Consider the following 15,236-nt stretch of genomic DNA (forward strand, 5'->3'; position numbering starts at 1 on the left):
AACATAGTGTCTGTCGTACACATCAAAAAAGTCATAGTTAGATTTAGTATTTTGACAAATCCTTTTGCAGAAAGATAGCTAAGAGTGAGCACTAGAAAATGTGTATTTTTTTGTAATGTTTTGTTGAGTATATTTTTTTTTATGATTTTGCCAATCCAGCACATCCTGAAAATTAGGTACATGTTCATGCACGAAGCATAAGTTGCACTAAACAAATCGAAAATACAATTTTTTTTAAATACATTTTAAAGAATCAAGTACTCTACAATAATATATAAATTTTTTTAAATTTGGTTAACTATATCAAAAATTATTCAAAAAATGGTGCACCTATGTTTGTGAGAACTATGGAGACACTGGTAATAGAAATTCAATAATAATATGTTATTGTTGTTCAAATTGAAAAAAAATTATATGGTTAGAAAGCTCAGAACATGGGTGAAAATATGGTGGCAATTTTAGAAATACCCACATGATGAAGTGTAAACTTGATGATGACAAAGTCGATAAACCAAGTTGATAAAATAAAACACGTCAAAAATGAGAGAAATGGAGGGAAATCAAACTTCCAAACCGTAGCTTTGTCATCCAGGCCTATTTCCAAGCCTAAATAGTCAAAAGCCCATACGGGGTACTTATGGTGTAAGAAGCGCGTACACACTCTTTTACTATAAACAACTCGTACGTGCTATTGTATAATTTGATATTGTATATATAATATGTGTATAATATGATATTGTATATATAATATGTGTATATACATATAATATATAATATTTATATATATATGTAAATGTATATAATAATATATAATATATTAAATATATATACACATGTAAGTGTATTGTCTCCCCCTCCTAAATGCATACAAGGTGCCTCTCTCTCTCTCTCTCTCTCTCTCTCTCTTTCTCTCTCTCTCTCTCTCTCTCTCTCTCTCTCTCTCTCTCTCTCTCCCCCTCTCGCTCTCGCTCTCTCCCCTTCTCCCTTCCTCTATACCCCATCCCTCTTTCTCTTCTTCTCTGCCTCCCTCCCTCCATACCCCACTGCAACTGTGTCTGCACTTATATAGAAGTAAGTGAATTTATTTCTTATCTGTAACTTCCTCTTTGATTTTTATCATGTCTGCTCTCCTAATAAAATTGGCTAATGGATTTGTGTGTGTGTATATGCAATTGAAGAAGATACCGCATTGAATAATCAATTAAATGATGAACATACACCTTCTCTATTTGATGAATTGAATGTACATAATGCACCGATGTTAACACCTCCTAGAATCATTCGTAGGAAACCAAAGTATCTAATTGACATTGATGACAATATATTGAAGCCAGTGCCCAATAAAATGAATGAACGAACTTGTAGGAAAATGGTTGAAATAATATGGCAAAAGTATTTTTAAAACTTAATTCAAACCGCAAGATATCAATTAATTATAGAAATGATTAAATATTTGAATTTTAGAGAGATAATGAACATGGCTTCAGAGATATCCTGTTAAGAATTCTGATGTTTGGTTGTTTGAGGAATTTGAAACACACAGACATATTCTTCATTTCTCTAACCTTGTTGTTGCAACAAATATTCATTTGATTAAGTATTGTGGTATTCCTCATAACAAGATTTTATGGAAAGTTCATGAATCTGACCACAAGGCAATACTTGACACAATACATGTTAGAGCTGATCTTGAAGGCTCACTTGATTGATTGTATGGTTCAAAGTAGAATGATTTTGAGAATTTTGTATAAATCATCGATGAATTGTTCTATATTCATTTTTTGTATATATAAATGCCCATGAGTTGATTTTTACATGTTTAGGGGCATAATTTTGTATATTTAAATGGCAATGAGCTGATTTGTACATATGTACAAGCCAAATTTTGTATATTAAAATGGCGATGAGCTGAATCATACATATTGTAATGCCAAATATTGTATAAAAGCCCATGAGATGATTTTTATATTAAAATGGCAATGAGCTGAGTCACACATATTGTAATGCCAAATTTTATATAAAAGCCCATGAGATGATTTGTAAGACATTTTTTTGTATAATCAAATAGCCAAGAGCTTATTTGACCATATTTAGAAGCAAAATTTTGAATAATATGTGACTATGTTTTGAGTATATGTGATGTGTCCCTGGTCAATCATGAGCATTCTTGATTCTTGTATAATCATGGAGAATTATTTGAGTCATTATTGGGTCATAGGGGTCATAGATTGAGACTAGATACAATTTGAGCAAAAATATTCATTGTTGTCAAAAAAATTGTCAAAAAAGTTGTCAAGCAACTTCTACATTGCGTCGATAAGGTATGACTCTTGACATTCTGGCACTCGTGATGTCGGTTTGTGCACACGATGAACTGAATCAATTCTAGCCAGTCTTGCAACTTTGCATTGCATGCAACTGATAGTTTTTGCAACAGGTGAAAAAATGCTACCAATTGAAAATTACTCCGAGTTGTCAAAAACTAAGATAGGCCATTGCAGAGAAGTCTCACGTGACCCCACGGGTTCAAACAGGTCGACCATATGTGTCCTAGATTTGAATAAACAATCCGTCAAATTTTGACAATTTTTTGGACTCACGGTACTTGAGAGATCGCATCGGTATGGTATGACTCTCAACATTCTAGCACTTTGGGATGCATGACAAGGGAATGCCTAGTGTAAACTTGCCCACCTAGATGCGCTCGCGACGTCGGTTTGTGCACATGATGAACAAAATTTTATTTATATTCATATTGTTGATTACATATGCAAATATTCATTTAAATTTATAAAAGGGTAGCCACCAAATACAGTGAATACACAATAATGAACTGAATGCAAGGAGTTTTGTAGGGTTAATTCAACATTTTAGAAATTTTATCAAATATTCCATGATTGCAATGTTTTATATCATATAATTTTATTGTTTATATTCATATTGTTGATTACATAGGCAAATGATCAATTAAATTTATAAAAGGACAACCACAAAATAATAAACTCAATACACATTTATTGGATCAAATATCAACATTTATATATATATTAAAGACATGTTTTCCAAGTTAATACAATTATTACAAAAATGTGGCATATGCCATGTCCAAATCGATATACAATAAAAATGTAGAATATCTACATGTATTGGTCATTATATGATAAAAAATAACACTATATGATCCTAAACTTGTGGTGGATCATCAAAATCAAGCCTCTTCGATGCAGTACACAGCTCTGTAGATGGCTGCAAATCCACAATTCAAAATCCAAGTTAGAATTTTTTTGTAGAAAATAGTTAACAATTAACAACATAACTATGCATTTAACTATATTTCCTTTGCAATTGAAATGTAGATTACCTCATTGGTTGATCTATGAGCTAATGTCTTCACTTTCCTCTCTTTATTACTCTTAAGAGTTTTCTTGAAGACATACTTAAATGGGTCCACGTTAGAGCCGTACCACGAAGGAGTGTATCATTGATTAAATATACAATTAATATAGTGTACTAACATAAATATATCAAAAACACTTAAAAGCTATAATACAAAGAACAATGACGTACCTGTGCCTGAGATGATTCTCCAATGGACTAAGGATGGCTCACCATCAATGGAGAAACTGTCGCTATTACCTATACAAAAAATGTTCAAAGATTAAATACAATTAATATAATGATAAGTATTGTAGGTTAAAAACAGTTAATTTTACATATCAAAAAAAAAGTGTACCAGATCCTGAGATGCTTCTCTAGTGCACGGAGGAGGGTTTTCCATTGATGAAATAGGTATGGATATTTCGTGTATGGAAAAATTATAAGATTATAATATATCACAAGTTCACATGTATGCATGCATATAATCATGAGATCAAGAAAATAAAGTAGAGATACATACCTCCGCCCTCTCTTGATCCATAGGCGAATTAGGTGCATTCAACAAATCTACATAGCTCAATGGTCATTGTACATGTAAAATAGGCCAAAAACACTAATCAATCTACAAACCCCAACTAATACTTGATTTCAACATTTTCAAACAATTTTACAACTAAAAATGTGTTCAATTACCTTCTTCCCACGTTTTGGCGTCTTCGAGGAATTCTTTTTCTTACGACGAGCCCTAAACAAGGAGGGGGTACCCTTAAAAAAAAAAACTAACATGAGATATTAGTACAGATAATAAATTAAACATAATTTTAAAAATCTAAAATGAAAGGTCCAAGGGGTTGAGCTTAGTTGGTTAAAGCATTGAGTTCTCAATGTGGAGACCCGAGTTCAACTCCCATGAGGGACACCTTTGTGTAGAATTCTAATTTGTGACTCTTGGTCTTCCATTGGTTCTTTAAAGTGGATTTCTGAGTTATATCTCTTGGTCTTCCAATTGTTGTTTCTAGTTTGGTGCTCGAAAGGAGCTAGTATTTGTAATAAGTTTGGATGCTCGAATGAGCAAAAATGAGCTTTGTGATTCTATGATACTTAATGCAAAAAATCTAAAATGAAATGACTTGCATATTCCATCAAAACAATACATAAAAAGGGTTGTACAAAATATAATACCATATAGCCTTGTAGGCCAAAATCGATCACTGAGAGAATGATGTCATCAATCTGGGACATTTCGTCCCCTGTCAACATCTACAAACCAAAAATTGGACCAAGCATTAAAGATACTATATCTTGTATTTTTTTTAATTCAAAGTGTACTATTCTATTTTAACATGTTACAAAATTTATACCTCAGGCATCGAAATTGCAGCTATAGTAACTGCGGGAGGAGTATGGGATATCGATGTTGCATCTTGAAATGCATATTTTTTGTCTCAATTTCAATCAATGTATAAATGAAAATTCATTTATGTAATTAGAAATTTAAAGTGACTGATAAATAAAATGCTATGAATTCAAATCAACACACCTATGTTTGTCGCTCATGGGCAAACACCATGTCCATCAACTCATCTGTCAACACGAAATCTTCAGTCTTGCGGGCCTCACATCTACTCCTGCAAATCATGTACAGATGAGATAAGGATCCATCTGCACCGCTGCATCATCTATCCCCGAGCAATTAACACACATATGTTGGGTGGGCTCTCTATCGCCACCTGGAGCAACTAATGGCTCATCATCCAATACAATAAGGTGTGCTAACGATGTCCCATGACGGATGATGGCACCAGTCAATGTTGTGGCCGCCTGAAGAGTCTGTAGCTCCATCGACTCTTTCAACTCTATTGGGATAACCTAATGCACCTTGGGTTTGAGTGCTAGGGGGAGGCGACTCTCTGTGGGTAATCGCCTACGGGCTCCAAGTCTATCTTGGGCAAAGCCACCACCTCTACGATGGAACTCTCTCATGTCAAAATAGTTTGGGCGCACATTGAGCACAAACTCACTATCTACTTTTCTTAAAAAATATAATGGCACCTCATAATTATTACAAGGTGGATCATCAAAGACCATCCATCACCTCTGCCAAAAAAGATTCTTCATCTGCACATTGGTACACCAATGTATGGGAAACCTCTTTGCATTAAGAGGTAATGACTCACCAATTTTGGGATCAACAAAAAAGGCACATATTTCTTGTTTACTAATAAAAAAATTTTTACTCCCTCGTATGATAGCCCATTGGCATAGAATTGACGACACCTATCCCTAAAGCTTTCCCATTTGGTAATTTGTGTGGAAACAACTATGGCACCACTAGCTAATGTTTCTAGGCTAGTGGCGAGGGATTGATGATGCTCAAGTTCGGATGTTTTCAATTTAACAATCAGTCTATTGATTTTAGGTGTATTTTGTCGTAACTGATTAATTAATTATTCATGTGTTTTGGGTGTGTGGTCATAAGGAGGAATTGGGGGTGTATCTTGTGGGTTTTCAGGAGCTGCATTTGGTTGTTCTTGTGGGTTTTCAGGAAGTGCATTTGGTTGTTCCTGTTGTGGATTAGAAGAATCTAGTTTTTGAAACAAAAAAAGAAAAAACCTAATCAAAATTATTGAAATTAAATTCAAAATGTAAAAAAAGTTGAACAAACGAGAAAGAAAGACAAAAATAAACAAAAACTAACTTGATCCATAGTTTGGAGGAGAAATCTAGCACCCCATTTACGGTTTACGAGAAAAAATGAAGAAAAAACAAAGTAAAAATGCGCTATTCATGGGAAAATAAGATCCAGTTATTTTTTTAAAACTTTTTTTGACAGGCACCACGTACGTTGTTATCTTGGGATTATTAGCACATACATGCTCATTTTCCTATAAGTAGCGCATATGCTCTCATTTTCCTAGGTGTAGCATGTACGCTCATTTTCCTAGGTGTAGCGCATACGCGCTACCTTATCTAAGCTCAGGAACAACAAACCTAAGCACGTATGCAATGAATTCAAATTTAGAACCGCGTATGCGCTACTTGTTTTTCCATGTTTTTTGGGGTGTTGTCCACTTTTTTGACCACCATCTTTGTGCACATACCCCTCTATCATTGACCAGAATAGGGATGTAATTTTGATGTCTTCTTTCTTTCACTGAGTTGAAGAAGAAAGCAGTGTTCTTATCCCCCGCCTGAAGCCAATCAATACAAGATCCTTGTTTCCAGTATATTTCTTCCCTAACCTCCCATTCCTCTACAACCTTGATAGCCCTGTCTTCCTCCCTAAGAAAGGCCTCAGAAAAACCATGCTCTCTGATTTCACTAGTGATGCCATTCGGCACAATTTGAGCAGCTTTCTTAGCATGAAAAATTTACCCGTAACCCTGATGGTTCCATTGCTTAAGTTGAAACTTAACAAATTGTAGTTGCTTGGCAAAAGTGTACATAGCAGTGCCAAAGGCCGACCTCTCTTTCCTCCACCACTCTGCTACAAGAACCTGCACAGAAGCCACATAAGTTGGAATTAAATGAAGGAGAGTGGGCAACTTGAGCCGAAGAAGAAACAACCTTGATGGGCTAGTGGTCTGACCCTCTCCTAATCAATTACCGAACAACTTTTTGTCTAGGGCCAGTGTTCAAGCCCCTCACATTCCATGAAAGAACAATCATTTTGGAGGATTGGAAAAGTGAGAATCTAGAGTCTTTACTGGCCCTAACTCAACCAAATTCTCCCCCATCAATTTGATCTTATCCAAATCCTTCTTTATGCCAACCTTTCAGTTCTTCTCCGAAGCACTTTGCTTAATATCTTTCTAATGTAGACCCAGGTGATCGGAGAACTTATTACTTTTACCCCTAGCCGGTTCCAATTTCAGAGTTGTCGAAGAACCCTCCCCCCCAACCAAATTCACCTCCAAACCAGAAGTAAGTCCCAACTGGACCCCTACTGGCTGATCCATCTCCATTTGCTAGCTTCCAACCACTTGCAAAGACTAGGAAAAGTCCTCAATCACTCTTTCTGGAGCCCCCCCTGATGCACTTTAGTCCAAAGGGGTTAACCCTGGGCTCACCTCCTGCTAGCTAAGGTCATCCAAGGCCTTGAATCTATTAAAGGTATCCTCCCCCTGTCTCTCCTATAAGGACCTCTTTTGTTCTCGATTCCTATTCTCTGTCTTAACTAAGACAAAACCATCATCACCCGCAACCTCGACCAACATAGAAGATTTTCCTTTATTAGCCCCATCTAAGCTATGGGCCGGCATCTGAGGTTGGTGCACCACCGGTTTATATCTAGGGCACTTGCACTATAAATGACCATACTCATGACACAGACAACACTGAAATGGTAAAGTCTCATAATCTAATTGTCGAACCCAAGAATAAGAGCCCGCACACATATTTATAGCATCTAGTATAGGTTTACTAAGATCAATTTCTACACAGATACGCGCAAAGGTCATTACCATTCCCCTCAGGGTTTGTATTGAAGATCCCACTGGCTCCCCAGGCAGTGCAACAAGCATCCAAAGCACATCCTCTCGACAATATTCCACAGGAAATCATGGTAAATGAACCCACACTATAACCCTATTCGGGATCTCCTCTGAAGGGTTAAACCCTGCATGCCAAGGTTTGATGAACAACCCCACCTAGTTGTAAAAATACAGGCCTCATTCAAAAACCCTATTGCGATCCTTCGTGCAGTTGAAAGTAACCATGAAGTAGTTGTTTGCAAGCAGCATAATCTCTATTTCCCTGTCCGGTGCCCAAGTCCTCTACGCCCAGTTTTCTAAAAATTGCAAAGAAACCCTCACTCCCAAAAACTTGCAATATAGCGAGTGTTTTAAAAAGTACTCAACATCTTCAGCTATTATCTCTGGAGGAATAACCAGCCTCGGCCTCTCACTGCATCTCTCCAGACAACCATTAACCTTCATAATGCGAGAGATACCAGCACTACCAGACCCCGAATCTGAGGAAAAAAGATTATTGTTGAAAGTCTTCATGCTCTGGGTTGGGGATTTTGACACCACCGCAACATGAAAATCCATTGTGGGGGTACCTTCGAGGCCTCACCACCAATACTCGACATTAGATCTCAAAAAATATAAGGAACTCACACCCCAAACTGGCCCACTAGAATGCATGGCACCCAAGAGCCCACTCCTCCCAAGCACCACCAGGATGAAGATCCAACTAAAGCCCCTAGCCCCACTAGAAACCCTCGACCTGCAGAAAAAAAGGACCCCAACCATGCACTCTTATGCAGACTTGTTTCCTTGGGGCATGCTTGGGAGATCTGTCGGTGGTTTGGAGGGTTTCTACAACTTCTTTGTTGATTACTACTTGATGTTGGTGGTGGTTCCTTGAACCTTGTATTGGGAGATTTTATGGTGGTTGTTCTAGGCAAGGTCATATTTTTTAATTCTTTTGTCATCCTAGATCTATTCTCTTTGGCCAAGTGGAGGGATGTTTTTGCCTCTTTTGTGGCTTTGTGCCCTCTCTTTTTTAGGGGTGTTTGCCTCTATATTTTCCAGGGGCATTCTATGTGGGGTTTGGTTTCACTCTACCTGGAGCTATGGTTGGTGTAATCTGATTAGGATCTATGACTATTGCATAAGAGTGCTTATAGCAATTACATAAGTTAATTCAAAGCATACATAAGTGAATTAACATGATTAAAATGCTTAAATGAACAAAGCATATTAAAGATGATGATAGAAAGAAAAGAGAGAAAAATAGATAGAAGAGTAAACACAATTGATAACGGAGTTCGTCCAAATGGACTATATCTTTGAGTCCTGCTCCAATAGGGGGACCGATCCGGTTACTCCAAGAAATCAATTACAAATGTTTACAAAAACTATTCTCATCAAGAACATTAGTATTTAACCTCCAACATGCAGGAATAACAGTAAACACTTCTACATAACATCTCCTTCGCATCACCTGGATGTCTACAAAGGCTTTTTACCCCCTTTTTATATACAAATTTAGCCAAAATTAGGCTAAAACAAATAATCTTCTCCCCAAACAATAAAGTACAAATAGACCCCTTTACCATTTTAGGGGTTCAATCAATCTTCATATTTTAGGGGTTTGTTTTTACCAAGACCCCTATTTACATAAGGATTGGTTGATGAAGATTGTTTAAATAAAAGTGACCTTTGCAATTAGCTCCAAGCCCCTCAATGGCGCATCGGTTGCAGCCTATTTTGGGCCACGTGGGGTAACGCGCTCAACCCCTACGCGGGCCACACACTAGTTTTGTCCCTATCCACATTGCATAAAACAAACTTTACAAACAGTAAAGAGGACATGTAGCATAGCAGTGGAAGTGTTGACTTGTAAGGAGGAGGTTACGGGATCAAAACCCATGGATAACATTTTTGTCAAATAGTTTGAAATGCTCTAATTTCAACACACCACGTGTCAACCACAGATTGGTTGAAGCTACCGAGCTGATTTTTGGAGCATTGAAGATACTTAAATTTTAAGTGAAAAATATCCTTTGGATCGTGGTGCATTGATGCTAGTGGTTTTGGAGTGTAGTGGGTTTGGCATGGTTTTCTTTGGTGCTGTGATAATTGGTTTTATCATTGTTTTGTTCTTGGCCCCTACATCATGTTTCATCTCGATTGAAATGGGAGGAGTGGCTATGGTGTCAAAGCTAGGGTTTTGGCTAGTGAAGGAGCAAGTATTATTGGTTATTCTGTCACTTTGGTTTGTGAGTATTTCTAGAGTTTGTCTTGTTTTTTTTGCTAGAGACCCATTTTCTCTTTGCTTAAAGATTTTTTTGGTGTAGGGATTAGTGTTTGTTTCTTTGTTGCATTCCTCCTTTAGTCTATTGATTACTGAGATGTGTACCATTCTTTGGCTCCATGTTTTGTCTTTTTTTGTGGTGGTTATGTTTGTGTTATCCATTTTTTGGTTTTTGTGCTTATGTTGCGAAGGGGCTATTAGGGGAGTCTTTTCATTTCTCCTTATGGTTTTCTTGAGTGCTCCTAAGTTTCTAGGTGTAGTTCTTGTTGATCTCTAGAGTTTTTGGCTAGGGGCTTCTTCCTCTATCTAGGGGAAGAAGTTTGTTCTTATAGGTTTTGATATGGCCATGTTTGTGGATCTTTTCAGTCTTGTAGTGAGGCCATTTGCAACTTTTCTCTTGGCTTCCTATCGTGCAACTCCTATTGAGGTGGAGTGGCCTCCTATGGAGGTGGAAATCATTAATGTGGATGTAAGGGAGGCTTGTTCTCTCCTCTTCTTTCTACTCGTCTTTATCCTTACTAACCCTATTGAGGTGGGTACATCTTCTATTGAGGTGGAGATGGGCTTTGTTGGTGAGGTGGGGACTAGATATTTGGGGGTTCTTATTCTCCATGTAGTGGAGGCTCACTCTTGGCTAATTTTTTTGCTTCTTTCTACCCATGCTAGCCTTATTGAGGTGGGAACATAGCCTATTAATGTGGAGATGGGCTTTGTTGGTATGGTACAGGCTAGTTGTTTGGCCCAAGATTTTTCTGAGTTTCTCCTAATGGTTTTGGGAGCCATTTCAAAACCCATCATGAAGGTTTGGGGAGCCAGTCAAAACCCCTCATTGTTGTTATTCCAGAGGTTCTAGGAGTCTTTTCAAAACCCAATTATCCAAGTAGTTCCATCAAGTTATGTCTCTAATTTTATAGGTCATATGGTTATGGGAACCTTGTCAAAATCCATGGTCCAGGTTAAGGTATCCTTGAGAAATCCATTATGTATCTTTGAGGTTTTGTGTTTGATGGCTTCATCCTTTTGCATGTTTCAGCAAAATCTTTGATGGCTACTTTCTAGTGTCTGGTTGTTGGTTGGTTGTTGTTAGTCTATGTGTTATCTTATTGCAACGTTTTGTCTATGGGTTCTAGATCCCTATAAAATCCTTTTGTAAAGGGTTTCAGGTCCCCTCAAAACCTATTTTTCCCAATAAAAAACAATGTCATTAATAGCTTGAAAGAGTACTTACCCTCATTTAAACTTTATTTAGTAATAATTTTATGTTCAAATATCTTTATGACTAAAATCAATAACATATTTATTCATATTTTTATCTAAAATATGTTTTAAGCATTAATGGGTCTTTTCTCTACTTGTGAAATTGAATGGTTCTTAATGACGTAACCAGGGATCAAGTCTTGTTCAGTAGAAGGATCAAACATCATAAGGGATGAGGTTAGAATCATGCTCGAATCATATTTAGTGGAATAGGTACCCCTCAATCTTTATCTCTTAGCTAAATAGGTTTTAGTGTAAAGGCATGTGCTCTCATATTGCGCAACTACATAACTTTATGGATGATATAAAATCCTCCATAAGAAAAAAATATGTTCCAAGCATAGGTGGTCTTTTAATTTTATGGAAATGAATTTGTAAATAATTATAAAATGAGGTGATTAACCTAGATGGGTTTTAGTTTCATGTTTTTCAATAAATATTATTTCTATTGTGATCTATAATGTAACAAAATATCTATTACTACTAAGAATTACATTGCTACTAGATTTTCCTAAGAATTTTCGTAAGAAATTATACATGAAAACATTAATTTCACCATAACAGTATTGTTTTATTATACCATTTAAATTTTTTTCATAATTTATAATTTTAAAAAATGACATAAATTATATTAATTTTTACATAATTTATATCCTATTTGAGTATATAAGATTTATGATTATGGATGAAAGTCATACTTTTTTATTTGACGATACCATTTGTAAGCACTTTAGCTATAGAGGTATTCATGGACATTTTGGTCTAGTTTAAAAGCATGTCACTCACATATTTCTCCATGGAGATTTAAAGTTGTTTTATTCAAGAATACTTTGCCCATGGATGTATATTGAATCATAATATGAACATCAATTGCATCTTTGAAAACTTGAACAATATATATAATTATATTACTCAAAACCTTTTAGATATAAAGTTATGAATAAAATTGATATAGCAATAACTTAGAAGCGAAATAAAGCATTAAAAAATCTAATAGATCAACTTGTGAAATGACACAAATTAAAAATGCTTGCATTTATATCAATTATTAATTAACTTGAAAAACATCGAACAATTAAAGGTATTTTTCTACTAGATTAATGTCAAACTAAATCTAATGTTAAAAATAAATATTATTAGTATGTGAAGCCCTCCCGTTTCCATGCTCAAAACAAAATATGATTCAAACAAAACTTGATAAATATTGATCTAGTTTCATTTTTAATAACAAAGGTAAATAACATATGTTTGATAGAGGAAAAGAGGATGGAAGATATCACGAGTGTTTAGCAAGGAATTGGTGTTTGTTAGCAGTTTGCATCTGTCAAATGTCTTTTGGCATAATATACATATAACATCTTATATTATGATATTTCAAAAAAAATAACATCTATATAAATTATTTTCCTTCCTCGTTTTTTAAATAAAACATCTTATATAATATTAAGGAACCAATATTTCTAATCTGTTAGAACGGAATATATTGAACTCAAAATATTATTCATATTTTTTGATTCTAACCATATTAATAAAATTTGTTATATCAGTCTTAAAGTTCATGAATTTTTACTGAACTTCAGAAAAACATTTATATACTTATATTTGTCCATAAAAAAATCTACAAGGAGAATTCTAGAAATGCAACAAATAAAACTAAAAGTCGATTATAATTAATAATATAATTACACCTTTTACAAATAAAATTCTGCAGAAAACTGATGATAATAGGCAAACAAACCATGAAAAACTTTACATCGACTCTTCAAACGAAACAAATAAAAACATTTATACTGATTACAATTATTAATGGGCTGAGCAAAATCCCTGTCCCGCACCACAGAAATTGATATCAATGCCAAGGTAAAGTTGTTCAGGTGGGCAATCACCATCACTGTTGCACGGATAATATTCGCAGGGATAATTTTTGCACACAACATCGCCTACTCCCAATATTAATATTATCACTATCAAGATTACTGCCTTCGCCATTTTGTTATTCTCCCAAGCAAAAGATGATACAGAAACCATAGAAGAGGGAGCGTTCAATTTGTAAGGAGTAGCAAATGCGAAACTAGTGGTCTCTACATTATTACTTAGCCGCCTGTTTCTTCCTACACTCCAAACCATTTGATTGTGAAATCAACAGAAACATCGACGGTGTTTAAAGTTTGGGATCTGTGTGCAATATTCAACAGTTGTAAGAACTTTTATTTATGTACAAGATGATATAAAGCTGTGTGAATTTGGACTTTGGGAGTGTTTGAGATGGATAAAGTGAAGGTACTCAGCAAATGGGTCAGTATGTTTGGCATGCGCGTCCCAATTGCCTTGGAAGAGAAAGGTGTTAAATATGAATACCAGGAAGAGGATCTGGCTCCCAATAAAAGTGATCTCCTCCTGCAAATGAATTCTGTGTACAAGAAAATACCTGTCTTGATCCACAATGGCCAGCCTATATGCGAGTCTCTTATAATTCTTCAATACATTGATGAGGCTTGGGATTACAAACAATTATTACCCATTAACCCATATGACCGTGCCCTTGCTCGCTTCTGGGCCGACTTCATAGATAAAAAAGTAAGGTATTCCCATTTTCTCATTTGTATTGGTGTTTAAGTTCTTTAATACATTTTTAGGCAGTTGTAGTTGGAAATCTTGTGCTAGTCTATTAATGGGATCGTTGGCTAACACAAATCTTCTGTGGTTGCAGTTTTTTGACTCGGGATTTCGTATAGTATGGTCAAAAGACAAGGTTGAGGAGGGCAAGCGTGACATGTTGGAGAACCTTCAATTTTTAGAAGGCGCACTAAAAGAGATGTCGGCAGGGGGGTCCCTCCCTTTTTTCGGTGGGAAGGATTTTGGGTTTCTTGATATTGCCTTCATTCCCTTTGCTTGTTGGTTCCATATTTATGAAACTATTGGGAATTTCAAGATACCATTTGACAGTGAATACCCACTTCTTGATGCTTGGGTTAAGAGATGTATGGAGAGGGATAGTGTTAAGAAAGTCCTTCCCTCACCTGATAGAGCCCTAGAACACATATTACAATTAAGGGAGAGATATATGGTTGGTTAAATTGTTTCTTCAAATCTTAAGCAAGGATGAATCTTTTCTTTGGAATAGATGAATACAAGATGTTCAAAGATGTTAGATGATAGAATTCAATTTATTGTTGAATGATTATAGTGAAGGTAGTGAGTTCTGATGTTCAAACATATCACATAGTTAAATCATTCATTTTTATTTATTTGTGAATGGTTAATATGTTTTGAATGATAAATTTATGCAATAGGTATTGAAGTGTGTTGTTATCTAGATTTCATAGATTTCATATATTTATTATTGGATTTCATGTGTAAACTTTATTTTATGTTTGATTCAATATCAATGATCTTCGATGAAATTTGTATAGTTTGCTTTTTCTGCTATTTTAAAGATGTTATTTAAATTATTTTTTAATTATTTTTTAAGTGATGTATTAAGATAATTTAGTTTTAAGATAAATATTATGATTCAAATACATTTGAATGCAGTAATATTCTGATGAATTTTGATGTTTCATCCCACTAAACAAGACCTAATTTTACTAAATATTCAATGATGACCTGAAATGTCGATTCCCCATATTAATATTATAAGTATGAAAAGACCTTCGATCGCCATTTTGTTACTCTCCAAAGAAAATATGATACAGAGATATAGAGGGGACATCGCATTTAGAAGTAGAATCCAAAAATTCGACAGATTCCAAGAGCTAATATGCCGAAAATATGATTCCTTAGCCGGTTGTTTTGAGTCGTTATGTAGATGGAGGTTTCCTAAAGCTACTGCTATATTC

At 35.4% G+C, this 15,236-nt stretch overlaps 1 protein-coding gene across 1 annotated transcript; it reads left to right on the forward strand.

Moving 5' to 3' along the window:
* The first annotated feature begins 13,662 nt into the window (after positions 1-13,662).
* On the forward strand, positions 13,663-14,473 carry LOC131857932 (probable glutathione S-transferase parC). The gene is made up of 2 exons (XM_059210721.1): positions 13,663-13,974; positions 14,108-14,473. The coding sequence occupies exons 1-2, from the start codon at positions 13,663-13,665 to the stop codon at positions 14,471-14,473; spliced, it is 678 nt and encodes a 225-aa protein (XP_059066704.1).
* The last annotated feature ends 763 nt before the right edge of the window (positions 14,474-15,236 follow it).

Source organism: Cryptomeria japonica, chromosome 8 (genome assembly GCF_030272615.1).
Source record: "Cryptomeria japonica chromosome 8, Sugi_1.0, whole genome shotgun sequence".
NCBI lineage: Eukaryota > Viridiplantae > Streptophyta > Pinopsida > Cupressales > Cupressaceae > Cryptomeria > Cryptomeria japonica.